Genomic DNA, 21,756 nt, shown 5'->3' with positions numbered 1-21,756 from the left:
ACAGTAACATACATTTAATCTTTATTTTATTGTACACTTTTCTTGTGCAAATAGCTGATAGGGCTAAAAAATAGCAAATAAATGCATATTCGGTACAGTGACAATGACAAATGTATGCCAGTATACTAGCACGTTACCAATTGATATGCATTATTAAAAATGAATACATAACATTTGTCGGCTTGCACAAAATCCACTATTCTTATTGCTGTCAGTAATCTGAATTTGTGTTAATTTAACCTCTAATATGTACTGCCAAGGTTTTGGACGTTAATACCACATCTGTTTACAACAACATGATAACTAAACTGTCGACATTTAACGCATCAACTAAATGCTTTCATCTGGGTCTGTTCAATGTATTTGTTATGTTGGGCCAAAATTTGGACTTAATTAGGGAGAGATAGTAGCATATCAATTATTAGTATGCATGATTTTGCAAACATGGATAGAAAATAAAAGTAATAAGTACCCCATGCCAATCCTCCTTTTTGTTGATTAATACCTCCTAACTATCAATTGATTCACAATACTGTATGTTTAATTCCGACTTAAAAAAAAAAAAAAAAAAAATATATATATATATATATATACGTATAAATATAAGTTCTGTTCTTCGGTGATCAATAGATACTCTTGAAAAAAAACCAACAATTTATAAGCAGGCTCAATTAATTATTCTTCCCCCACATATCTTACTGTGTTTTTTGTCGGGTTGGGTACGGCAATCGCTACGGTCAAAATCTCGACGGTCGGAATGCCAGCAGCAGAATTCCGATGGTGAAAATGCTATCAATTTTCTGTAAGTATCCAAAGGCTAACCCTAATCCCAACCCTAACTGAACTGGTCAGTCAGGGCCGTAACTAGGGTGGTGTGACATGTGCCACGGGACAGGACACCGCAGGGCAGGGGGCGCTGCTCGGACCTGTCAATTTTTTTATTTAGAACGATTCTCACTTGTAGCTTCCTTTCCTTTTATCCCCGACATCTCTTGGCCGCCCCTATCTCTTCCCTGGCCAACTCCCTCTCCATCTGGCCACCTCCCACATCCTCTTTTATTTAACGCACACATCTTAAAATACTGTCATACCAGGGGACTCAAACCTCTCACTTCTCACATGGCAGTCAGACACCTCACACATGGAGCTATCTGCCTCACAATTTCTGATAGCATCCCTGGACACAGCCACCAATTCCCAACCCAGTTGTTACCAGCACACCTCGAGTACCTTTGCCAGTGAGTTCAGCTGCCGGCGCAGGGTACATACACGGATCTCCTTGCCGCTGATATTTGCTGCCGTCCAGGTCACAGCAGCAGCCAAAAAGTGTCAGGCAGATTCTTATTGGCTGCTGCACACAGGGCCGGCACCAGGCTGGAGAAGCGCCGCGGCTGCCTATTCCATTTGGCCGCTGAGATTTTACCAGCAGGCATCTGGCAGCTCCTTCTCTGCAGTGGCAGCATGAGACTGGTGTTCACGCCTGAGCTCCGCCTTCTGCCTCCCGCAGTGGGTGAAGGGAGAAACGTCATGACATCTCTCCCATAATGCCGAGCGTGAGGAACGGGAGGAGCAGTAGGACGGCGGCGGGCGCAGGAGTGGGGATTGAGGTAAGTGTAGTGTTGTGTGTGTGTCTGTGTCTTTTATGTGTAAGGGGCACTACTACTGGGGGTGCTGCATAAGGGGCACTACTGGGGGCACTGTATAAGGTACAATACTGGGGACTCTGTTTAAAGAGCACTACTGGGGGCACCGCATATGGGGCACTATAGTGGGCATTGCATAAGGAGCACTACTACTGGGGGGATTTAAGGTACATATGGAATAGAATGTACCCAGAGTGATGAGAAACGGTGGCGTGTCATGTTGATGCCCCCATTTTTCAGTGGACACAGACTTTTTTTGGGTTTGCGCACACAGTTAGGGGATGCCATTTTTCATCTTGCTCTGGGCGCCAAAGACCCTAGTTATGCCACTGGTAAAGCGCTGCGGTATATGTGTGTGCTAAATAAAAAACTGGTAATAATTAAATATCACTGTATAAATAATAATCTCATTTTTGGTCAGGAAAGTTACTGACATGAGGGTTATTTATTAACAAGGTGGAAGTGTATAGCAACCTATTACAACCAATCAGCAAAGACTTACCTAGTGTAAATTAGACCGTGAAAAGCAAATGTACAGTATAAATTGTCGCTAATGATTCTTATAAGCTATTTGTGCTTTTTAGTTGATGAAACCATAGGCTAACGCAGGGGGGTTTCCGTCTGCCTGAAAACCCGCCTCCCCATGACCACAATAGAAATAGTAATATAATATAATTTTATCATTGCTGCATGTTCTTCTCAGTATCACAAATGAAATAATTAGTACCATCTGTGGATCTTTTAACAGGTATCAGCCAGTAATAAATAACCTGTGCACCAACTAGGAGATCTGGAAAACATACACTTAGGGATGTACTGCTATAGAGCCCAATATGTATATATATATGTCCAGGGCAGTACTAGGTTCCTCTGCTGCTCCTCCAGGTTCCCGGACTTGCTCCAATAGTCTGGAATGGTGCCCACATCTAAAATAAATACATTCTGCTCAGACAGTATGGCCCTACTGCCGCATATAATGGCTTACTGTGGTCGCTGGTCCTCTATATGCTGGAATTATGACACACAATACACTTTTTATGACGCTTATTATAGCTGGTTAAGTACTAATTATTATTATTATCATTTATTTATATGGCGTCACAAATGTTCTGCAGCGCCTTACAAAGCACATAAACAAGTTGTAGACAAGCGACTTACAGAACAATACAATACAGGACCAGGACATGGATAATATATATTGCTACATTAGTGACCATAACACCCAGATAAGCAACAGAGCATAAGCAACCAAGTGTTAGGTGCCCTAGTGGTGAGTAAGAAGTAGATGAACCTAAAGTAGGTAGAAGTACAAGAGGGTAGAGGGCCCTGCTCATAAGAGCTTACATTCTAAAAATTCTGCCCTCTTCATGGACTGGCTGCACTCTAAAATCAAACATTTGGAAACCCCCCTCTAGAAATCCTGCGTTTGCCACTGGAAACCATAATAAAAAGCGCAAATGTCTGAAAAGGAAAAACTAATACAATGACATATCTTAAGTTCTGCCAAAATATGAGGGCTGGCTTATAGATCATGTAGCGATGGATGCAGGCAGCCCAGGCACGTGGCAAGGAAAGCTGTACGTCACGTGACAGTGTTTGTTGGTTGCCATGGCTGCCCTGTGCTGCATCAATAACATAAATGAGTTTATTCCGTTATAATAATACATGAATAGATCTGATGAAGTGGCATTGCACTGAGATTCCAGCTAGCCTGGCGCTGGGAGGAGGGTACATTATTCCTGGTGCTGGAGCTCCTGCATTATAGATGGAAGCAGAAGCAGGTGCCAGTGTACGGAACAGTTAGCAGGTGTGGCCTGCGGGCTGGAGGAGGACAGCAGGGCGGGCACACGGGGCAGCAGCAGCAGCAGGTGTCTCACTGCCACTTGCAGGCATCACCCTGATAACAGAGACAGCAGCGCAGAGAGAGGTGTGTGAGCTGTCACACCAGTGGTAACAGACGAGGAGGTGCTGATACAATGGACAGATTGGTGTATAAGTGATTGCAGCAGCCACATATCTAGAAGAGGAGTCACCACGTACTGTTGTTCCTTGTTGTGCATACCGTTTACATTCGTGGCATTTGTTGTGGGGGTTCGGGCTCCTAGTTAGCATGCTCAGCACACCGAGGGGGTAATTATACCTTGCAGAGGACAACAGAGAACAGACACCTAAGCTGAGCCCGGCTGCTCTGTCACTCAGTGGACGCAGGCAGCTTCCCCATTCATAGTATGCAGCCAGCAGCAGCCGCAGGCAGCGGGGGGCGATCACTAGCCCCCCTCGCCCAACAACCCGCTGTCAAAACCGTGCACGTTTACAGGAACGGAGACCCCTTCTACCGCGGCCGCCGCATGCTGATCCATGAGAAGCGAGTGGGCACATTTGATGTCTTCCTGAAGGATGTGACAGGTGGGGTACAAGCCCCCTTCGGAGCAGTAAGGAACATTTACACTCCCAGATATGGGCACAGGGTCACTTCTTTGGACGAACTACAGCCTGGAGAATACTATGTGGCAGCCGGAAGGGAAAGTTTCAAAAAGTTGGAGTAAGTACTACAGTAAATATAAATGATCCCACTCTTTTTTTTTGTAGGGGTCTTCTATAGGGTATTTCACCCAGTGGTAATGGGCAGCAACAACTGACATGCACTATGCAAAGACCGGTTATGAAGTGTTACAGGATACCTGTACACACAGAGTAGTAAAATATTTAAGTATATTTAATATATCAGAACCCCCTCAAAGTACAAGACCATATTAGTGTACAGTAATGCTCACTCACGGTGCCATATATCACAGCATACAGGAATAATACCACAACTAAGCAGATATATTAATTGTCACAAAGTATTCTGGTTCTGGTAAAACAAATATTCATAATGTTGTATAATAATATTAGATGTTAATAGTATGTTCTTCGCTATGGTATGAACTATGTAGTAGACCGGTATGTATGGTTAGTTCAATGTTTTTTATGTGACAACAAAAACGACTTTGTTGTTTTTTTTTACCTAACTACATGACTGAATATGTGTCAGCGTTCCCAGTGTTATTGTGCATGGAGATACAGTATAATATGTATTCAATGCTAAAGTAATAACATCACATACTGTACCTAGGCTGTTGTCTTTGTGTGTGTATTTATGGTGAAAGTGTGATTTCTTCCTTATGGACAAAATGTCAATTTGTTTTAATTCATTTTACCACAATATTCCAAATGCATTGTGTAAAGGCACCAATACAATTTAGTTGATTTTGCTAGTCAAATGAAGAGTGAAGCCATTAGTTAGTTTTCTTTCCCTCTGTATGAAATGTCTCCTCTTTGTGTACAAGCATTTGTTGCAGTACCCTGAGGCATATTTGGTTCCTAGCGATGTGATGCTGAAAATCTGTCACTTTGTTGGGCTGCGCACATTAAGGATGGGTACAGCCTAAAACAACAGGCAGTCGGGACAACGGTCTGGACGAATTTCCCTCATCCCGGGCCATCTGTGATTGCCCGTACACACTGTGCAATTTAATGAATGACAGAACTATATGGGGTCTATTTACTAAGCAGTGTTAGGAGACAGAATGAAAAGTGTTAAGGTGCCAGCCAATCAGCTCCCAACTGTCATTTTTCAAACACAGCCTGTGAGATGACTGTTGGCAGCTGATTGGCTGGCACTTTATCACTTTCTTACCACTTTTAACTCTGTCTCCTAACACTGCTTAGTAAATAGACCCCTATATCTCGTTCCACCCCCTTCATTAAACTGCACCAAGCGGTCTGAATCCCGATGCCGACATCCCGACAGGGTTAGAATACCGACAGTTGTTGGTTAGTATTCTAACCCTCCCCCTCTTCCTATTCTGACCCCAACCTCCCCGCTGCCTACCCCTAACCTCCCCCCTAGGGCCTAAACCTAACATCCCCCTCCCCGCACCCTAAACCTCCTCCCTTAGTGCCTAACCCTAACCCTCCCCCTAGTGCCTAACCCTAACACTAATCCTCCCCTCAATACCACTATTTACATTCCGGCGGTCGGGATGCCGGGGCCAGGATTCTGACAAGTGTCAGGATTCCGGCACCGAGTATTCTAAGCGCCGGAATCTCTGCAGTGAGGATATAGACCGCATCCCGAATAATGGTCTACACCAAAGGTTCCCAATATTATTTAAATCACAGCGCCCTAGAGTATAAGTATTTTTTTTTTTACAGTACCCCAAGGCTAAAAGTTTCTTATTGAGAATTAAAAAAAAAAAAAGTATTAAATTAAGTAAAGTGTACCTACCTGTCATCCTTAGGTTCAGTTATGTATTGTTTTACAGGGTTGTGTTTCTGCTTGGCTACATATTTTATGATTGGCAGCAACTAGCACTGGTTTACCTATCACATTGACCATAAATAATTATTTATTATAATTATAAAATATATAGACAAGGAAAAGCACAACCCTGTCTAACACCTGGAAGACAACCAGTGGAACCCCTGCAAGTGCCCTACGGCACCCAATTTGGAAACCACAGAACTAGATCATTATTACACTGCGAAAAGGAGTTGGATTGGCAGGTGTGTTGTTCATAAACTGTTCTTTGCTATCCTTAGTTTATGCTGTGTAAGCACATCCCCACCTATTGTATAATTTGGGAAAAATGAAGAGTACTCTTTCTGTGCACTTAGTGAATAACCAAATTTTATAATCTAGATCTTCAAGGGCTCTGTATAATTATACTGACATCACTAATATCCTTTACAAATTGTCTTCTAAAACATGCGATGCATTAAATTATGATTATATAGAAGTGCCCTTACCTGTCATTGTTATCATGTTATTTTACTGGAATAAATAATCCCTGTACATGACAGAACTGTTACATCTTGCTTTCCTCACTCAGCCCCAATAGCTTGTCACTTTCCATTGTGCTGAAAATAGTTACATTATCACAGTGGGCGTGCATGCACAACTACAGACAAATAACATCAAGTGAGTGTGATAGATTTACACACTAATTTAGAACCTATGTAGCTTTATTTAAAAGCAAAGAACACAATTTATTTAATTAATAATGTTCTTTGGAATAATACGGCTTTGTTGTTCATTTGCTAAAGAACTAAAGTTGTGTGATAAAGATTTGAAAGGTAGAACAATCCAGATTTCACAACTGGAATGACTCCTGGGCGCGATGTACTAAAGGGAAAATGCGGCCCAAACTGTGGAAACTGCCACTCATAGATTGCATGGGATGCAGTCAGGAAGCCGACAGTCAAAATGCCGACCGCCGGCTTCCCGACTGTCTAATCCCGGCAGGGGTCTAATGACAGGCGTCGAAATCCCGACGCCTGGCATACCGAATGAAGGTAAGCCAGGCGCGGAGAACCGTTTAGGTTAGGGGCTCTCGAGGGGGACTTAGGGTTAGGCACCCCCCGGTAGGGTTAGGGTTAGGCTAGGGTAAGGGGGGTTTATAGTTAGGCACCCTCGGGGACAGTGGCGTAAGTTCATCCCAGACGCCCGGAGACAAGTTATAATTTGGTGCCTCCCCCCCCGTCACAGCCGCTAATGTAGCAATTGCATGCAGACAGGCTATAGATAGAGGAAGGCAGCAGCTGATGGTATAATACAGAGCTCTCCACTAGTGTATGGTGGCTTCTCACGTGCTGGGAAGAGGTGCCATGTATTGGGCAGCCATTACGGTACACTCTGGGTGCATAGTTACAGCCCTAAGTGGGGTGAATATGTTGTGGACAATGGAGGAGGTGCCCCTTCAGAGCTGGAGCCCGGCGGCAGGCGCCTCCATTGTCCCCCATAGTTCTGCCCCTGCCCGGGGGGAGGTTAGGGTTAGGCACCCCCCCGGGAGACTTAGGTGTAGGCTGTGGGGAAGGGGGGTTAAGTTTAGGCACTTACAGGGGGGGTTAGGGTTAGGTACTTGGGGGGAGGTTAGGGTTAGGCACTCCCAAGGGAGGGTTAGGGTTAGGGGGGGGTTAGGTTAGTAATAATTTAAATACTTACCTGTCGGAATCTTCACCGCCGGTCTTCTGGTATTGGGATTTGAACCATCCGGACATGCGTCCGGTGGTATTTCATACCGATCCAGATTGCGTTGCCTAACAGAAGCCTATACGCTTCTCTTCACATTCTTTCCTGAGAGGGATCCAATCGGAACCCTCCTAATGTCCCCCTCGGTATGCTCGCCATCCGGCACATGCATAGAAGGACTCCTGGGTAATAAACCCGCAAGTCTTCTGATTACAAAGGACAGCTCTTTTCAGAAGAGCTGTCCTTTGTGATTTTAATCACAATTCTAAGTACATACCAGCATTATTAACCACGGTACGTACCCGATAAGTGGCGGGATGTACCACATCCAAAATGTGATACATAGTACATCCCGTCCCCTGTCTGAATTGGCTGGATGTATTTTTCCATCTGTTTCCATTGTGGTGAATATACATTTAATTTGGCCACTCCCATAATTGCCCAGCTCAGCAAGATAGTGTATTAAAGGTAGGCTGAGTGTGCGGTGAGAGACAGCTTTGTAAAACTGCAAATAATTTTTTATTCTAGAGAAAAGATGTGAAATTTGAAGATTTAAAAATCAACTGTAACTATTATTTATACTGTGTAACAGAAATATATTTTCAATTTTGTGATAGCACACAATGGGCCTGATTCAGAGCCGTTCGCTATTTGTGGTCGTTCGTTCAAAAACAAGGGGTGGCTATTCAAATGATCCGTTCGCAAATTGCAGTCTGTTCCCACCTCTAAATCTGAACGAGCGAGCAAAACATACGCTCGTTTTTTTGATAAAAACGCCCCCTGGCCGCACGCACCATATGTCATGTCCGCTATTTATTAGATTAATCGAGTACATCGTACAGCGTATGAACTGCTCGCTATTCTTGTGGTTGGTGTTTTCAACCGCTATTTTGCGAGCAGTTCTGAGTTAAAAAAAAACAAGTGACGTGGTCAATGACGCTGCTGTATTAATTATGCACTCCCTTAAAACGCCCGTTTTGACCTTTAAGCACGCCTGCGTTCGGATCACCACTCCCCGTTTTCAAGCACCTTCCCCTGTTACCACCCACATATGCCTCATTCTGTCGCTCAAAATAGCAGGCCCTCGCTATATTGCGTACCAACGATTTTCGACCGCACTGACTGGATCGCGCATGCGTACTAAAAACCGTACGCATGCGCAGATGTGCGAACATCGCTCGGAACGAGCGTACTGCCGCTAGCGAGTGGCTCTGAATGAGGGCCAATGTTTACATATGATGAAAGTATTCATAAGTCTGTTTTCAAATGAATTTAAGATATGAAAGTTTCCTAGTAGTAAAAGTGTTTTACCCTCCTCTCTGACAATGTTAATTATTAGCCCCAAAATGCACAGAGACATCTAAAGTTAACAGATAACCTCACAAAGGGTCAGTAACTCTAAAGAATGCTTTACTCACAAAACTTAACACCCATGAACATGGTGATTTAAAGTCTTGCATTGCCAATATTTGAATAGGGCAGCCTCAAAGTGTTTTTACCAAGCAAATGTGCTTACAGAGGTATTTGTCAATGCTGGCGTATGCATGCTGTGGACACAACTTTAGTACATAGCTGCTAGCAGAAAATGTTATTTTGCTATATTTGGTGCAAAATTTTCTATACATACATACGTTTTGGTGTCAACTCAGAAGTGCTGGCTAAATAAATGAGTTTGATCTTAATATACAGTTATAAGAATGGTTAATGGCTGATCTCTAAAATGAGGACCATACTTATCAATTATTAGCAGTTACCCTTTTAGTTCTAAAGACATAAGAGCTAAAGGCCCTCATTCAGACCCGTACGCTCTGAGCAGAGCGCAGGCTCTGAATGAGGGCCGCCCTCCATAATTATGGAGCGTCCTCCTGGACGCTCGTATAGCTGTGGGTCACCACCCACAGCCTATACGAGCGTGCAGTTTGATGGCCGCGATGGTCTTGACCATCGCCACTGCGAGCCGGAGCCTGCGGTTGAGTTTTTCAACCGCAAGGCCCAGAGTGATTTTGGCTCTATCAGAGCCAAAATCACTCCCACTGACATCACTAGTGATGTCAGTGGGCCCACCTCCTGACGGTAGGCGTTCCCTTGGGAACGCCCCCGTCAGGGAGGCACGCCCCCGGCATGCCCTCCAAAGGGGGCGTGCTGTCAGTCAACATCGACAGCACGCCCCCTTTGATCAGACACAACGAGCGAAGGAAAGTCCTTAGCTCGTCGCGTCTGGCACATGCGCACGACGGAGCTCCCGCCGTCGTGCGCATGCGCAGTGCACAACATCGACAGCCGCTTGCGAGTGGGTCTGAATCAGGCCCAAAGCTCCATCCATAAAATTAAAAAATATTACGTTAACTTGGGGCCTGATTCAGAGATGGACGCTAATCTATTTGCAGTTGCGATCTTTCACGTATCGCATTTGCGAAAATATGCTAGTGACTCACCCACTATTCAATGTATAGAGACGCCTACTGAAAGTATCTCACATCTGCCGCTCACGCACTCAACTGAAAACATAGGACGCAGATCAGGCAGCCATCAGCCTTCTCAGTAAGTCTAAGCTGCCACAGTCATAGTGGGATCTCCAGACACGCAGAGCAGCGCCATAACTTTCAAGTTACAGTACCCGGTCTCGGCGCCCGAAGCATTCTCAGGCCGGTCTGCCGTTTGAAGTGTCCGAAACACACTCCGGGCAGCACTGAGCCATTCCAGACACTCTGCTAGCCAGGTACAGGGACCGTGGATGGACTGCGGTGCCACCCACAGAGCTCTGGCCCTGATTCAGAGCCGGACGCTCTGACAGAGCGCTCGCTCTGAATCAGGGCCGTCCCTCCTCCTTTTTGGAGCGGCCTCCTGGCCGCTCGCATAGCTGTGGGTGACCACCCACAGCTATAGCGAGCGGCCAAAATGATGGTCGTGATCGGGCTTGTGACGAGACCCTTGCGGTAGGGTCTCGCTGCCGCAAGACCTGGAGTGCTTTTGGCTCTATCAGAGCCAAAAGCACTCCCACTGACATCACTTGTGATGTCAGTGGGGCCGGCCCCAGACGGTAGGCGTTCCCATGGGAATGCCTCCATCTGGGCAGCCACGCCCCCGGCACGCCCACCAAAGGGGGCATGCTGTCAATCACCATCGACAGCATGACCCCTTTGGTGCGAGACCCATAACGTCGTTATTCGGGTCTCTTGCATGCGCACGACGGAGCTGCCTCCGTCGTGCGCATGCGCACTTGGGCAACATCGACCCGCTTGCGAGCGGATCTGAATCAGGCCCTCTGTGCGGCGGCACCAGCCTCCCATAGCTAGTTATGGCCCTGATAAAGTGGACTCTTCTGCTGCAAGTAAAAACGCAATGGGTAATTTATGGATACCCAGAAAACTGTGTTTAAACGGTCCTGACACACCTGCATTTCTCTGGCCACCCCCCATTATATACCCCAAATGCTGACTACTTGTCCCTCATTTTGTGAATGAATCCTCTGTGCGAGCATAATAGCAATACAATCGCTGCGCATGCACAGTGGCTAATTACACGCATGCGCAATGGCTAATGATCGCTCAGTCTGCATAAACATTGGCATTTGTGTACAAATCTGAATCAGGTCCTGTTATTATGTATATATAAATTACTGTCATGCTGGTAATATTAGTGCATAGTTGCCGAGTTGGTGGAATTCCCCTCCTGGAAGGTGAGATCCTACCTAGAATAAACTGAGGTGTGTGTGGCACCCTCGCTGCCAAATGCCGCATCTCTCACCATTTTGCCTTGCAAAGACGGTGCGATTCCGGGTGTGTCATGTCATCATGGCCCTGCCCACTTCCCTGCAGAGATTTATGGGATACAGGAGGGTTGTCCCTGATATTTGTGAGTCTCCTGGAGTTTCTAGGAGAGCAGACAAGCATGTATTATACAGTATAGTGGTTTGTTAAAACTAGTGTTATACAGATGTGTCCACATACACCTATCCTCATATCACTCCAAATAGCCCCATTTGGCGTGCCATAGATTTTGCTTAAAAAATATAGGATTTATATACTTAGTACAATATTAGCAAATTAAGATGCAAAATTCAGAAAACGTAGGTAAACTGGGTAAAAAGACGGAAGTTCTCTGCGACTTGTGACATGCTTAGTTATTTTTAATCTGCTACTTTATACCAATTCCTTTGCAACAAAAACACTAATCCTAAGTACTTAAGGCCTGATTCATCACGGATCGCAACTACAACAGCGTACGCAGATCGGTCGATGGTGCGTACTGTGCATGCGTATGCATCGCAGTGCGTGTGCGTGAGTTACATAGCTATCGCTCTGTGATCACTCACGCAGAAAGAAAGCCACCGCAGAGTGAGTGACGGGACGTCAGCATTTGGGGCTAGTGACGGGGGAGCGGTCGGAGAAAAGCAGGCGTTCCTATCCGTTTGAACGCTGTTGCATGGGCGTGCATAAATTAGCCACTGCGACGACATATGCAGCTTGTGTACTCACTGTGTGCGATGAGGTCAGCAATTTCTGAGTAAGGTCAGACCTGTTGTAATTCTGTGTGAAAGGCCGATGTTGCTCGATGTTACCGATGTATGCGCAGGACTGCAAGTGAGATAGAGGGAGTGGGAGGCAGTGGGCGTCTATATGTTGGCTGTGCAACGGCTTTGCAATTGCATATTTTCGCAGCAGACCTCCGTGCACAATTGCAGCTGCGATCGCAATAGCGATCCGTAGTAGTAAATCAGGTCCTTAGGTCACTATTAGCTACTTAGTACACTAAGGGGCCCATATATCAAAGGGAATTTGAGGTAAATTCCCCGAAAACACCTGTTTTCGGGGGTTTACCTCTAATACTAAGTATCCCCCGGATGTATGAAGGAGGGAAATGCAGCAATCCCTCCATTGCCGCTGCCAGCCGCCTCCCCCATAGGTTTCTATGGGGGATGTGATGCTGCCAAATGTACCAATATCCAGAATGCGATAGCGTTAGCCGCTGCAGCCTATGGAGACTTACCGCATGGCAGCCGGTGGAGGGATCTCTCAGATCCCTCCGCCGGCAATGGGCGCCGGTCATGTGCAGTCCGCGGGTCTGTGCATGCGCAGCAGCCTACGGCTACATCGCAGGATGCATGTGGCGGATCATACATTCGGCCACTATGATCGCATTTTGCAATGCGATCATGGGCGGTACTGCATGCGCATTGCAAAATGCGATCATTAATAAATGGGCCCCTAAGATGCTAAATTTGAGTACTCAAGCATAGTACTCATTCATTTTCATAGAATCGCGTTATTGGGCCCCGCCCCCGTAATATTCTCCCCAGTCTGCCCATTTCACTAGAAAGTGGGCACAATGCGGGAGAAGTGCCTACCCTGCTGGGGGTGCGGGGGGTTACTCGAAAAATCGGGAGCCTCCCGCGACTTCCGGAAGGGTAGGCGAGTATGGTGCACTGCCGACGGAGAGCCCTGATTAACTTGAAAGGCGTCCCATGGACTTCCAGGGACTCACAACATATGCAGCTCACACTTCGTCAACTTTTCCTCTGTTAACAGTTCCGGTTTTCAATGTCCTTCACCACCTGGAAAAGAAGAAAACAAGTACATGCGTTTCCCTGTACGGTTGCATAACTTTTTGAGCATCCTGTAGTTATTTTAATTATGCACATTTTGAGCAAATAAGACAAGTTGCATGGGACCTGGCATGCCGAGAGGGGATATTTGGAGCCACAGTGTATAAGGAGGGGCTATTTGGAGCGTGTGTATAAGGACACATCTGTACTTCCAAAAAATCACCCATCACCTACTGTTGTCAGGGTTGCAGGTCCAGTTTGAAATGCTGGTAGGAAGAATAGAAACATTTTTAACTAAATTACTACCTATTATCACTTTAGGCTTATCCCCTTTATTAATTTCAGCTTTTTTCTTAACACTACTTAGTACTTAATGTATCTTTATTACTGTTTTAAACTAATGTAATCATGTGTGAAAGGGGATTTCAAAACTGTTCATGCGCCACTATTCTACATTTATATGTATTTATGACCCTGAATTGAGTATACAAATACACTCTGAGTTCTAATGAGCATCTACAGTAACTTAGATATACTGTATAAACAATCACTAAATATCTAAATATGTCATAAATCTCTATATCCAGCCATCTATTATATTAATGATGTAGAAATTAGTATTTGCCACATATGCTACTAACTGAACTAACTGGGGGATATTTACTAACCAGCAGGTTTTCAAAGCTGCCAATTATCATCAGCATTGACCAATAGATTTAAAATGGCATAAAAATTTAAGGCTAAATCAGGTTTGCTTACAATATATTTCTATTGCAATTTTAAAGGGGGTATTCAATTAGGTGCGAAAACTCAGTTTCTGCGAAAAAGTATTGCCGGTGACGTCATTTCACCAGGCGAAAACTTATCCCCGTATTTAATTGTGGCGACTTTTCGCCGGTGCGGAAACACAATGCAGTGTACCCGGCGGAAAAGTTTCACCTATGAATAGCTGTCGAAAAAAAGTGCAGAATTGCGGTTTTGGGATGCAAAGGTGGGGAAACCACAGGTCCCCAAAGGTAAACTGCATAAAAAAATCCTAAAGAATTGAAAAGAACACCCCAAAAATTTACTTAGAAAATGGGGGTGAAAAAGTACAAAGTTGGGGTACAAACTTAAAAAGTAGCGAAATAGACTTTGGGGGAGTCTGCAAGTATAGGGGAGGTTTATTTTTGATTGCAGGTGCTCGCTGAGGGTGCGTTTTTCAAATTTTTTAACCATGCTGGCACCGATTTTCATGTACCCCAAATTTGCTGGGACTAGTTATTTTCAACAAAAAAAAGTGCTAAATGCTATTCTTCACCACTTGTGCAAAGACGCTAACTAGCAGCTATTGAGATCATTTAAGTACCCCAAATACCTTCAGCAGGCCTATTCGGGGGTATCTATAGTGATCTCCAATGTCAGTGCATCTTTTGGAGGGTGTCAGGCTGATTTCCCCAAATCTGACAGCACTTTTCGCCTGTTTGCGTTTCGCTGGGTGCCGTTTTCTAATTGAATACGGGGATAAGCGGGGACGCTCGCGATACTTTTTCGCATGGAAAACCAGCGATGTCGGCAAAGAGTCCAGCATGCAAAAAGTACTTTTCGCACCTAATTGAATATGCCCCTAAATCTGTCCCTCAAAGTTGCTGATAATCGGCAGCTTTGATAACCTGCTGGTTAGCAAATCTACCCCATAGTTTATGCAAACATGGAGTCTCCCTGGCATTGAGCGAAAGTCGGCAAGTGTGGGCTACTTTAGGTGATCAATGAGATTTGTAGACACATTGTAGCAAGAGATATAGGGGCCCATTTAGCAATATAAATTTGTCATGTGTAAGGGAGAAGGGAGGGATTGTACTGTGTGGCATAATGTGTAAGGAGAGGGGGGAGTTGTACTGTGTGGCATAATGTGTAAGGGAGAGGGGGGGTTGTACTGTGTGGAATAATGTGTAAGGGAGAAGGGAGGGAGTTGTACTGTGTGGTATAATGTGTAAGGGAGAAGGTGGGATGTACTATGTGGCATAATGTGTAAGGGAGAAGGGGGGATGTACTGTGTGGAATAATATGTAAGGGAGAAGGGGGGGAGTTGTACTGTGTGGTATAATGTGTAAGGGAGAAGGTGGGATGTACTATGTGGCATAATGTGTAAGGGAGAGGGGGGAGTTGTACTGTGTGGCATAATGTGTAAGGGAGAGGGGGGATGTACTATGTGGCATAATGTGTAAGGGAGAGGGGAGAGATGTACTGTATGGCATAATGTGTAAGGGAGAGGGGGTTGTACTGTGTGGAATAATGTATATGGGAGAAGGGGGGGTTGTGCTGTGTGGAATAATTTTAAGGGAGAGGGGGGTTGTCCTTCGTGGCATAATGTGTAAGGGAGAGGGGGGGTTGTACTGTGTGGAATAATGTGTAAGGGAGAAGGGGGGGGGTTGTACTGTGTGGTATAATGTGTAAGGGAGAAGGTGGGATGTACTATGTGGCATAATGTGTAAGGGAGAGGGGGGATGTACTGTGTGGAATAATGTGTAAGGGAGAAGGGGGGGAGTTGTACTGTGTGGTATAATGTGTAAGAGAGAAGGTGGGATGTACTATGTGGCATAATGTGTAAGGGAGAGGGGGGAGTTGTACTCTGTGGCATAATGTGTAAGGGAGAGGGGGGATGTACTGTGTGGCATAATGTGTAAGGGGGGAGTAGTACTGTGTGGCATAATGTGTAAGGAGAGGGGGGAGTTGTACTGTGTGGCATAATGTGTAAGGGAGAGGGTGGAAGTTGTACTGTGTGGCATAATGTGTAAGGGAGAGGGTGGAAGTTGTGCTGTGTGACATAATATGTAAGGGAGAGGATGGAAGTTGTACTGTGTGGCATCACGTGTAAGAGAGAGGATGGAAGTTGCACTGTGTGGCATCATGTGTAAAGAGGGAGGGGGGGAGTTGTACTGTGCGGTGTAATGTGTAATGGGGAGGTATTTGCACTGTGTGGTGTAATGTGTAATGGGAAGGTATTTGAACTGTGTGGTGTAATGGGAGAATTGTACTATGTGGCATAAGGGGCATTATTACTGGGGCGTAATGTGTAAGGGGCACTTCTACAATTTAGCGTAATGCGTATAAGGGACACTACTACAGGTATGTAGTGTAATGTAAATAAGGGGTACTACCGTGTGGTGTAATGTGAATTGGGGGTACTATAGTGTGGCCACACCCTTCCTCTATGAGACCATGCCCTTTATTTTGGCCCGTGTGCCTGAGGCGCGCACTGTCCCTGTTTACAATGTGGGGTGGGGGGCACCAAAGCTCTTTCTGGCACAGGGCACCAAAATGTCTAGTTACGGCTCTGCTTAGCTTTGTCGATTTTGACTCGGTTGTGCTAGTGCGCCGGCGTGAACTAGAGTTCATGCATGTGCACAAAGCCCCAGCGTCTGGTGGAAGGAGCCTGACAGGGGCGGAGGAATCCGAAAGGATCCCTCTTCACAACCCGAGACTCCTTCCCATAGGGAAGGAGCGGGTGTGTGGGAGCAAACGCCATCTGAAGATCAAAATTGTATTTTCGGAGCTTGATGAATTTAGGTCCCCATACCAGTGTATGGAGACAGCAGACCACATAGAAGAGAAAGGTAAGCAGGAGATACAGTATCTGTGATATCTCCTGCATTACCTTTTTGATGAATGGGCCCAAAACTTAATTTCTACAAAAGCAGGTAAAAATTTTCATTTTCACCTGCTTTTGTAGAAATGAATAGACTCTTTAGTTACAATACCAAAACATTTGCAGTATAGCACAAATAGAGACTTCCCTATGTTATGATGCCATCTGATTGCTTATGCGTTGCTTAGTGTTTTGTGTCAATTTGCCATAATTTACAAATGAATATTTTCTGTTTAAGGATGAATGGATTAAGAAGGATTAGGTTATTTCTAAGTACACCTACTGTATCTAGACTCAATTATTCTTAATATTACATTTTGTTGACACATTACAATTTGCCACAATACTTGAGTGTTATCAATTATTATTAAGCTCCCTTAAAGTAAAATTAGAATGTCATATGCTCATAACACTTGTTCCTGTGTCCACAAAACTTTTTATTTCTAAAGTATTTTAAACAATCCCTGAATATATTTTAGTAATAAGAAAGTAAGGCATAAGCTGGCGGGAAGCATAACGTGCTTTGTCCTAATTTTTGTTTGCATACTAAGGGTTATATTTACTAAAGTGAGAGTTTTTAGAAGTGGAAATGTTGCCCATAGCAACCAATCAGATTCTACTTATTTATCTAGCACCTTCTAGAAAATTATAGCTAGAATCTGATTGGTTGCTTTTATTTCCACTTATAAAAACCTGCACTATAGTAAATGTACCCCTAAAGGCACACATCCACTAGACGATTAAATTGAGCGATTGAACGATAACGATATCTTCATCTGGCAATCATTCAATAATCGAATGCAAATCGTTTGCACATCGTTTAAAACAATTTCTGAAATGACCAGCGATGCGCGGGCAAACATGCTGGACAACATGAGGATAACTACAGGTTCAGAATGTTTGCAGATGATTGATGTGCCTACACCAGGGGCATTTCTAGTGAGGACGGCGCCCGTGCGCAGACTCCGTCACGGCCCACTCCTCTACGTTCGGCAGCCGGCAGCGCACTGAGCTGTGCGCGGCCAGCACCGGAGTTATAGGCTCTGGGCACTAGAGTGTGCCTAGAGTCTATAGCGCAGGTCACTGGGAAAATGGCCACGGCGGCCATTTTCCCTGTACTGCGCAAGCACAAACGATGGGAAAATGGCGCCCGCGGCCATTTTTCAGATAATTTTACAGCGCCGGATCCCCGCGCCGACGTGGGACTCCGGAGAGGTAAGTATATTATGGGTGCAGGGTGTGTGGTGCCCCCCTGCACCTTTTATACATACACCCCTGGCCTATCTATAGTGTAGGCACATCACAGAGTGACAAACGACTGCACGATTGCAATGTTGTAATCGTGCAATCGTTTTCATGTCTTTAAGTGGATGTGTGCCTTAAGTGTGATGAAATTGACACAAAAAGCACTTAATAATCATGCTTTGAGTAGCTGGACAATTTATTTATCTAATTGAGCATAATGCTAAAGAATTACCACAATGACACAAATATTGGCAGTATATTATGATGCTCGCTGCAGTCGTGCTCCCGATATTTAGTTATCTTTTCAGTATTTGGAGGGCATATTTACTAAAATTATTTTGTGGGAAAAAAGAGCAGTTTTTAGAAGATTCTCGCAAAATGTAAGTGATTTAAGAAGGGGTGACTGCAGCATATATATGATCTAATGATAACCACTTATGTGCTGTAGTGTGGCCAGGGTCCAAACGCGGGCCGGAAGTAAAATGATCACATCAGTGATTATTAGGGCTGGCCAATCAGAAATCTCATATGAAGTTCGATACGGGAGCTCAGACTGGCAATCCCTAAAGCATCACCACCACCATTGTGATTTCTATATTGTTTTTGTCAATACACCATGATTCCAGGATCGATCAAATAAATATATATTTATATAAATAAATAAATGCTAAAAAAATTGTAATGTATCAGACATGGAGATCAATTCTTTCAGTAGATTAATCTTCGATGCCCACCCTATTTTATAGAGATGTGCAGGCTCGGTTCGTTTAGGATTTTTCCACCAAATTCAGATTTTTCCTGCCAAAAATCGGGTCTCAGAAAGAGGCAAAATGTCATCTTTCATGGACAAACATCGTCTCCATGAAAGATGATGTTTGTCCATGAAAGATGACGTTTTGCCCCTTTCTGAGACCCGATTTTGGCAGGAAAAATCTGAACTTGGTGGGAAAAACGATCCAAGCCTGCACATCTCTACTATTTTACTTCTTACACATCACTGGGATAGGCTCCTATCAGGGCCCTAGTCCCTTTATTATACATTCGGGGAAACTTAAATTCTTATTGCTGCAATTATTTAATGAGCACATGTATAAGTGCGCATGCGTCTAAGTCACAATGCGCACGCTCCGTGATTGCTTTGCGATTACTTTTGCACAGAGGATCCACTTGCAAAGTGAGTGACAGGTAGTCAGCATTTGGGGGTGGCAAAGGAGGGAATGCTCACAAAAACGTAGGCGTGTCTGACCGTATGAACGCCGTTCCGTGGACTTGCATAAATTAGCCAATGTATTTTCAGCATGAGAGCTCTCAGCGTGCGAGGAGAGCTGCAGTGTTTGCGAGTGGTCAGACCTTCCGCAAGGGCGAGATGGCTACTCAATGTGTTTCAATGTTACCGATTTTTACGCAGGTAAGCGACGACATATGCATGAGTCGGAGTACGTATGCTCGGGTGATCTTTGAAACCATTAGCATATTTTCGCAGCTGCGATGCATACAGAATCACAGCTGCGATCGCATTACCGTCCATCTAAGAATAAGGCTCTCTATCTCCTCTGCCCACCTGCCCTGCCTCTTGAGCTGCTGGAGAATACTGCTGAGCCTGAAGACAATATATTTACAATACATAAACCCGGCGGGTAATTGAGTCTGCTCCAATGTATAGCATTAAGTAGCAAATAGTGTATTTCAAACTCCAAATTCATGTAAACTATATATTGACACTTGCGCGAGGTCATGTGCGTGTGAGCTTCAAATCTCAGAGGTTTGTCCCCTTCTGTAACTATAAATGCAAAGAACAGGGTATCCCAGAATTACCTGGGTTGATTGAGCTCAACCCTTATGTAGTGCCCAATTATTAGTAATGTGTATCAGAAAAAGTTACATTTTATGTATTGGATACAAGATTCACTTTACTGTAACAGATTGTGATGTATGATACAGGAATCAAATGATACAACAATAAGTGATAGGCATATACAACAAATAATAAATAAATATTAAATGTTAAAACTAAGGCAGAATCATGTGTACCCACTATGTGGGAGATGAGTTATACTAACTGACTCAATTTTGAACAGTTAAGCCCATGCGGACATTAATAAGCAGTTGCTCCATTAAAATGAATTATTATTCAATACATAAGCTTTAACTTTTTCTGATACACATTACTAATAATTGGGCACTACATAAGGGTTGAGCTCAATCAACCCAGGTAATTCTGGGATACCCTGTTCTTTGCAATTAAACTCCAAATTCATCCTGCCACTCAAAGTGTTCAGTGATCTAGAAGATTTTTACTTCACCAGTTAGACTTAACCGTTTATGCTTTACACTTTTGCAATAGTTGACTATATTAAAAGGAAACAGGTTTTATACTACTTATATTCAACTCCCATCCTGGGGCGTCGAAAGGGGGGGCGGCAGGTACTAATTACCCGGCCTTGGGGTCGTTGGAAGGGCTCGGTGGGGGCCCAGGTCTGCCGCCGCCCCCCCTCCCTCTTACCTCACAGCAGCACAGCACACGCTTTTGTGTGTTGTGCTGCAATGGGAAGGGATCACACTGATTGCGCCGCCCCTGGCTTTGCGCTGGGCTGAGGGGCTCAAAGCTCCCCTCTCCCCAGTGCGCAGCACTGCAAAAAGGACTTTTATTTTTTTATCCTAATGGGGCATGGCCACGCCTCCCTCGATAAGGCCACGCCTTCTTCCTCAGGCCCAGAACGGCTCTCTACGCCCTTGCTCACAACTCTTACCATAAAGTTGGGAACAAACCTGGCTGACCCAGCAGCCGACTGACCGCCCTACCAACCGACTCCGAGTGACCGATTTGGTGAGCATACACACAATATAGGCATGCCATATATCATTTTAATCAGCAGAAGATGCCTGTGCATACTTTTCGCATCACTTTTTGAGTAAGATGCATTTGAAGGTAAAAATGTCACACAAAAATACGCTTGGCGCTACCGTGTCTTGCCACGGCATGGCGTGACTAGTAGGGCTGTGTAACGTGCTGTTTAACGTGCAAAGAATTAAGATGCATGTGGCACATCTGTATCTGCATGCCCGACACAATATATCTGTGAACTATGTCATTCAGAGATATATTGTGAGTACGCAGAAACCGGTTCACAATGAATGATATATCGCTCGTCGGTTGTAAGAACGATATATCACATAGTGTGTACCCAGCATAAGCCTATAAGTTGTTTGCCTTATGAAACAATAATTGCATACTGACATAGTCAATAGCTAATTTAATGTTTAAACAAATATTGATCTAAATAGAAACCTTTTCAATTCCATGCAACTACCTAAAGTATCCACTCCTCAGATCTGACCACACAAAGCACCTCTTCAGAATGTATTTATGTGTGTCCGGTATAAAAGCGTTTAATTCTGTTCACAGTAATGTGGTATAACATAAGCTATCCTTTATAAACTTTTAATGGAAAGCCCATTTATAAACATTGTTAAAGCAATTGTTTGTGTTTTTTTTTTTTTTTAAAACAAAATATCTTAAGCTAGCTGTACACTATGTAATAATTGGCATGAATAGCTGATTTTTGGGTGCTTGGTCAGATTATTGCAGTGTGTATGCAGCACCCAGGGCCAAATATTGTTTAAAAACTTGTCGGATCTGTCATCTCATTTGACCTGCTGCACTATATTTGTCTGCCCTGAT

At 44.5% G+C, this 21,756-nt stretch overlaps 1 protein-coding gene across 3 annotated transcripts in view; it reads left to right on the top strand.

The window, feature by feature from the left end:
* The first annotated feature begins 3,546 nt into the window (after window positions 1–3,546).
* Window positions 3,547–21,756, top strand: part of DCDC2 (doublecortin domain containing 2) — a 253,246-nt gene continuing 235,036 nt past the window's right edge. For all 3 annotated transcript variants that reach the window (XM_088475855.1, XM_088475856.1, XM_088475854.1), the window contains exon 1: window positions 3,547–4,185. In XM_088475855.1, the coding sequence (XP_088331981.1) occupies window positions 3,872–4,185 (314 nt within the window). In that variant the 5' untranslated portion in view covers window positions 3,547–3,871. The remainder of the gene's footprint in view (window positions 4,186–21,756) is intronic.

This window comes from Taudactylus pleione, unplaced genomic scaffold (genome assembly GCF_031769625.1).
Source record: "Taudactylus pleione unplaced genomic scaffold, aTauple2 ptg000179l, whole genome shotgun sequence".
Classification (NCBI taxonomy): domain Eukaryota; kingdom Metazoa; phylum Chordata; class Amphibia; order Anura; family Myobatrachidae; genus Taudactylus; species Taudactylus pleione.
Note: the sequence above shows the minus strand (reverse complement) of the source record. Positions and strands in the feature narration are given on the sequence as shown.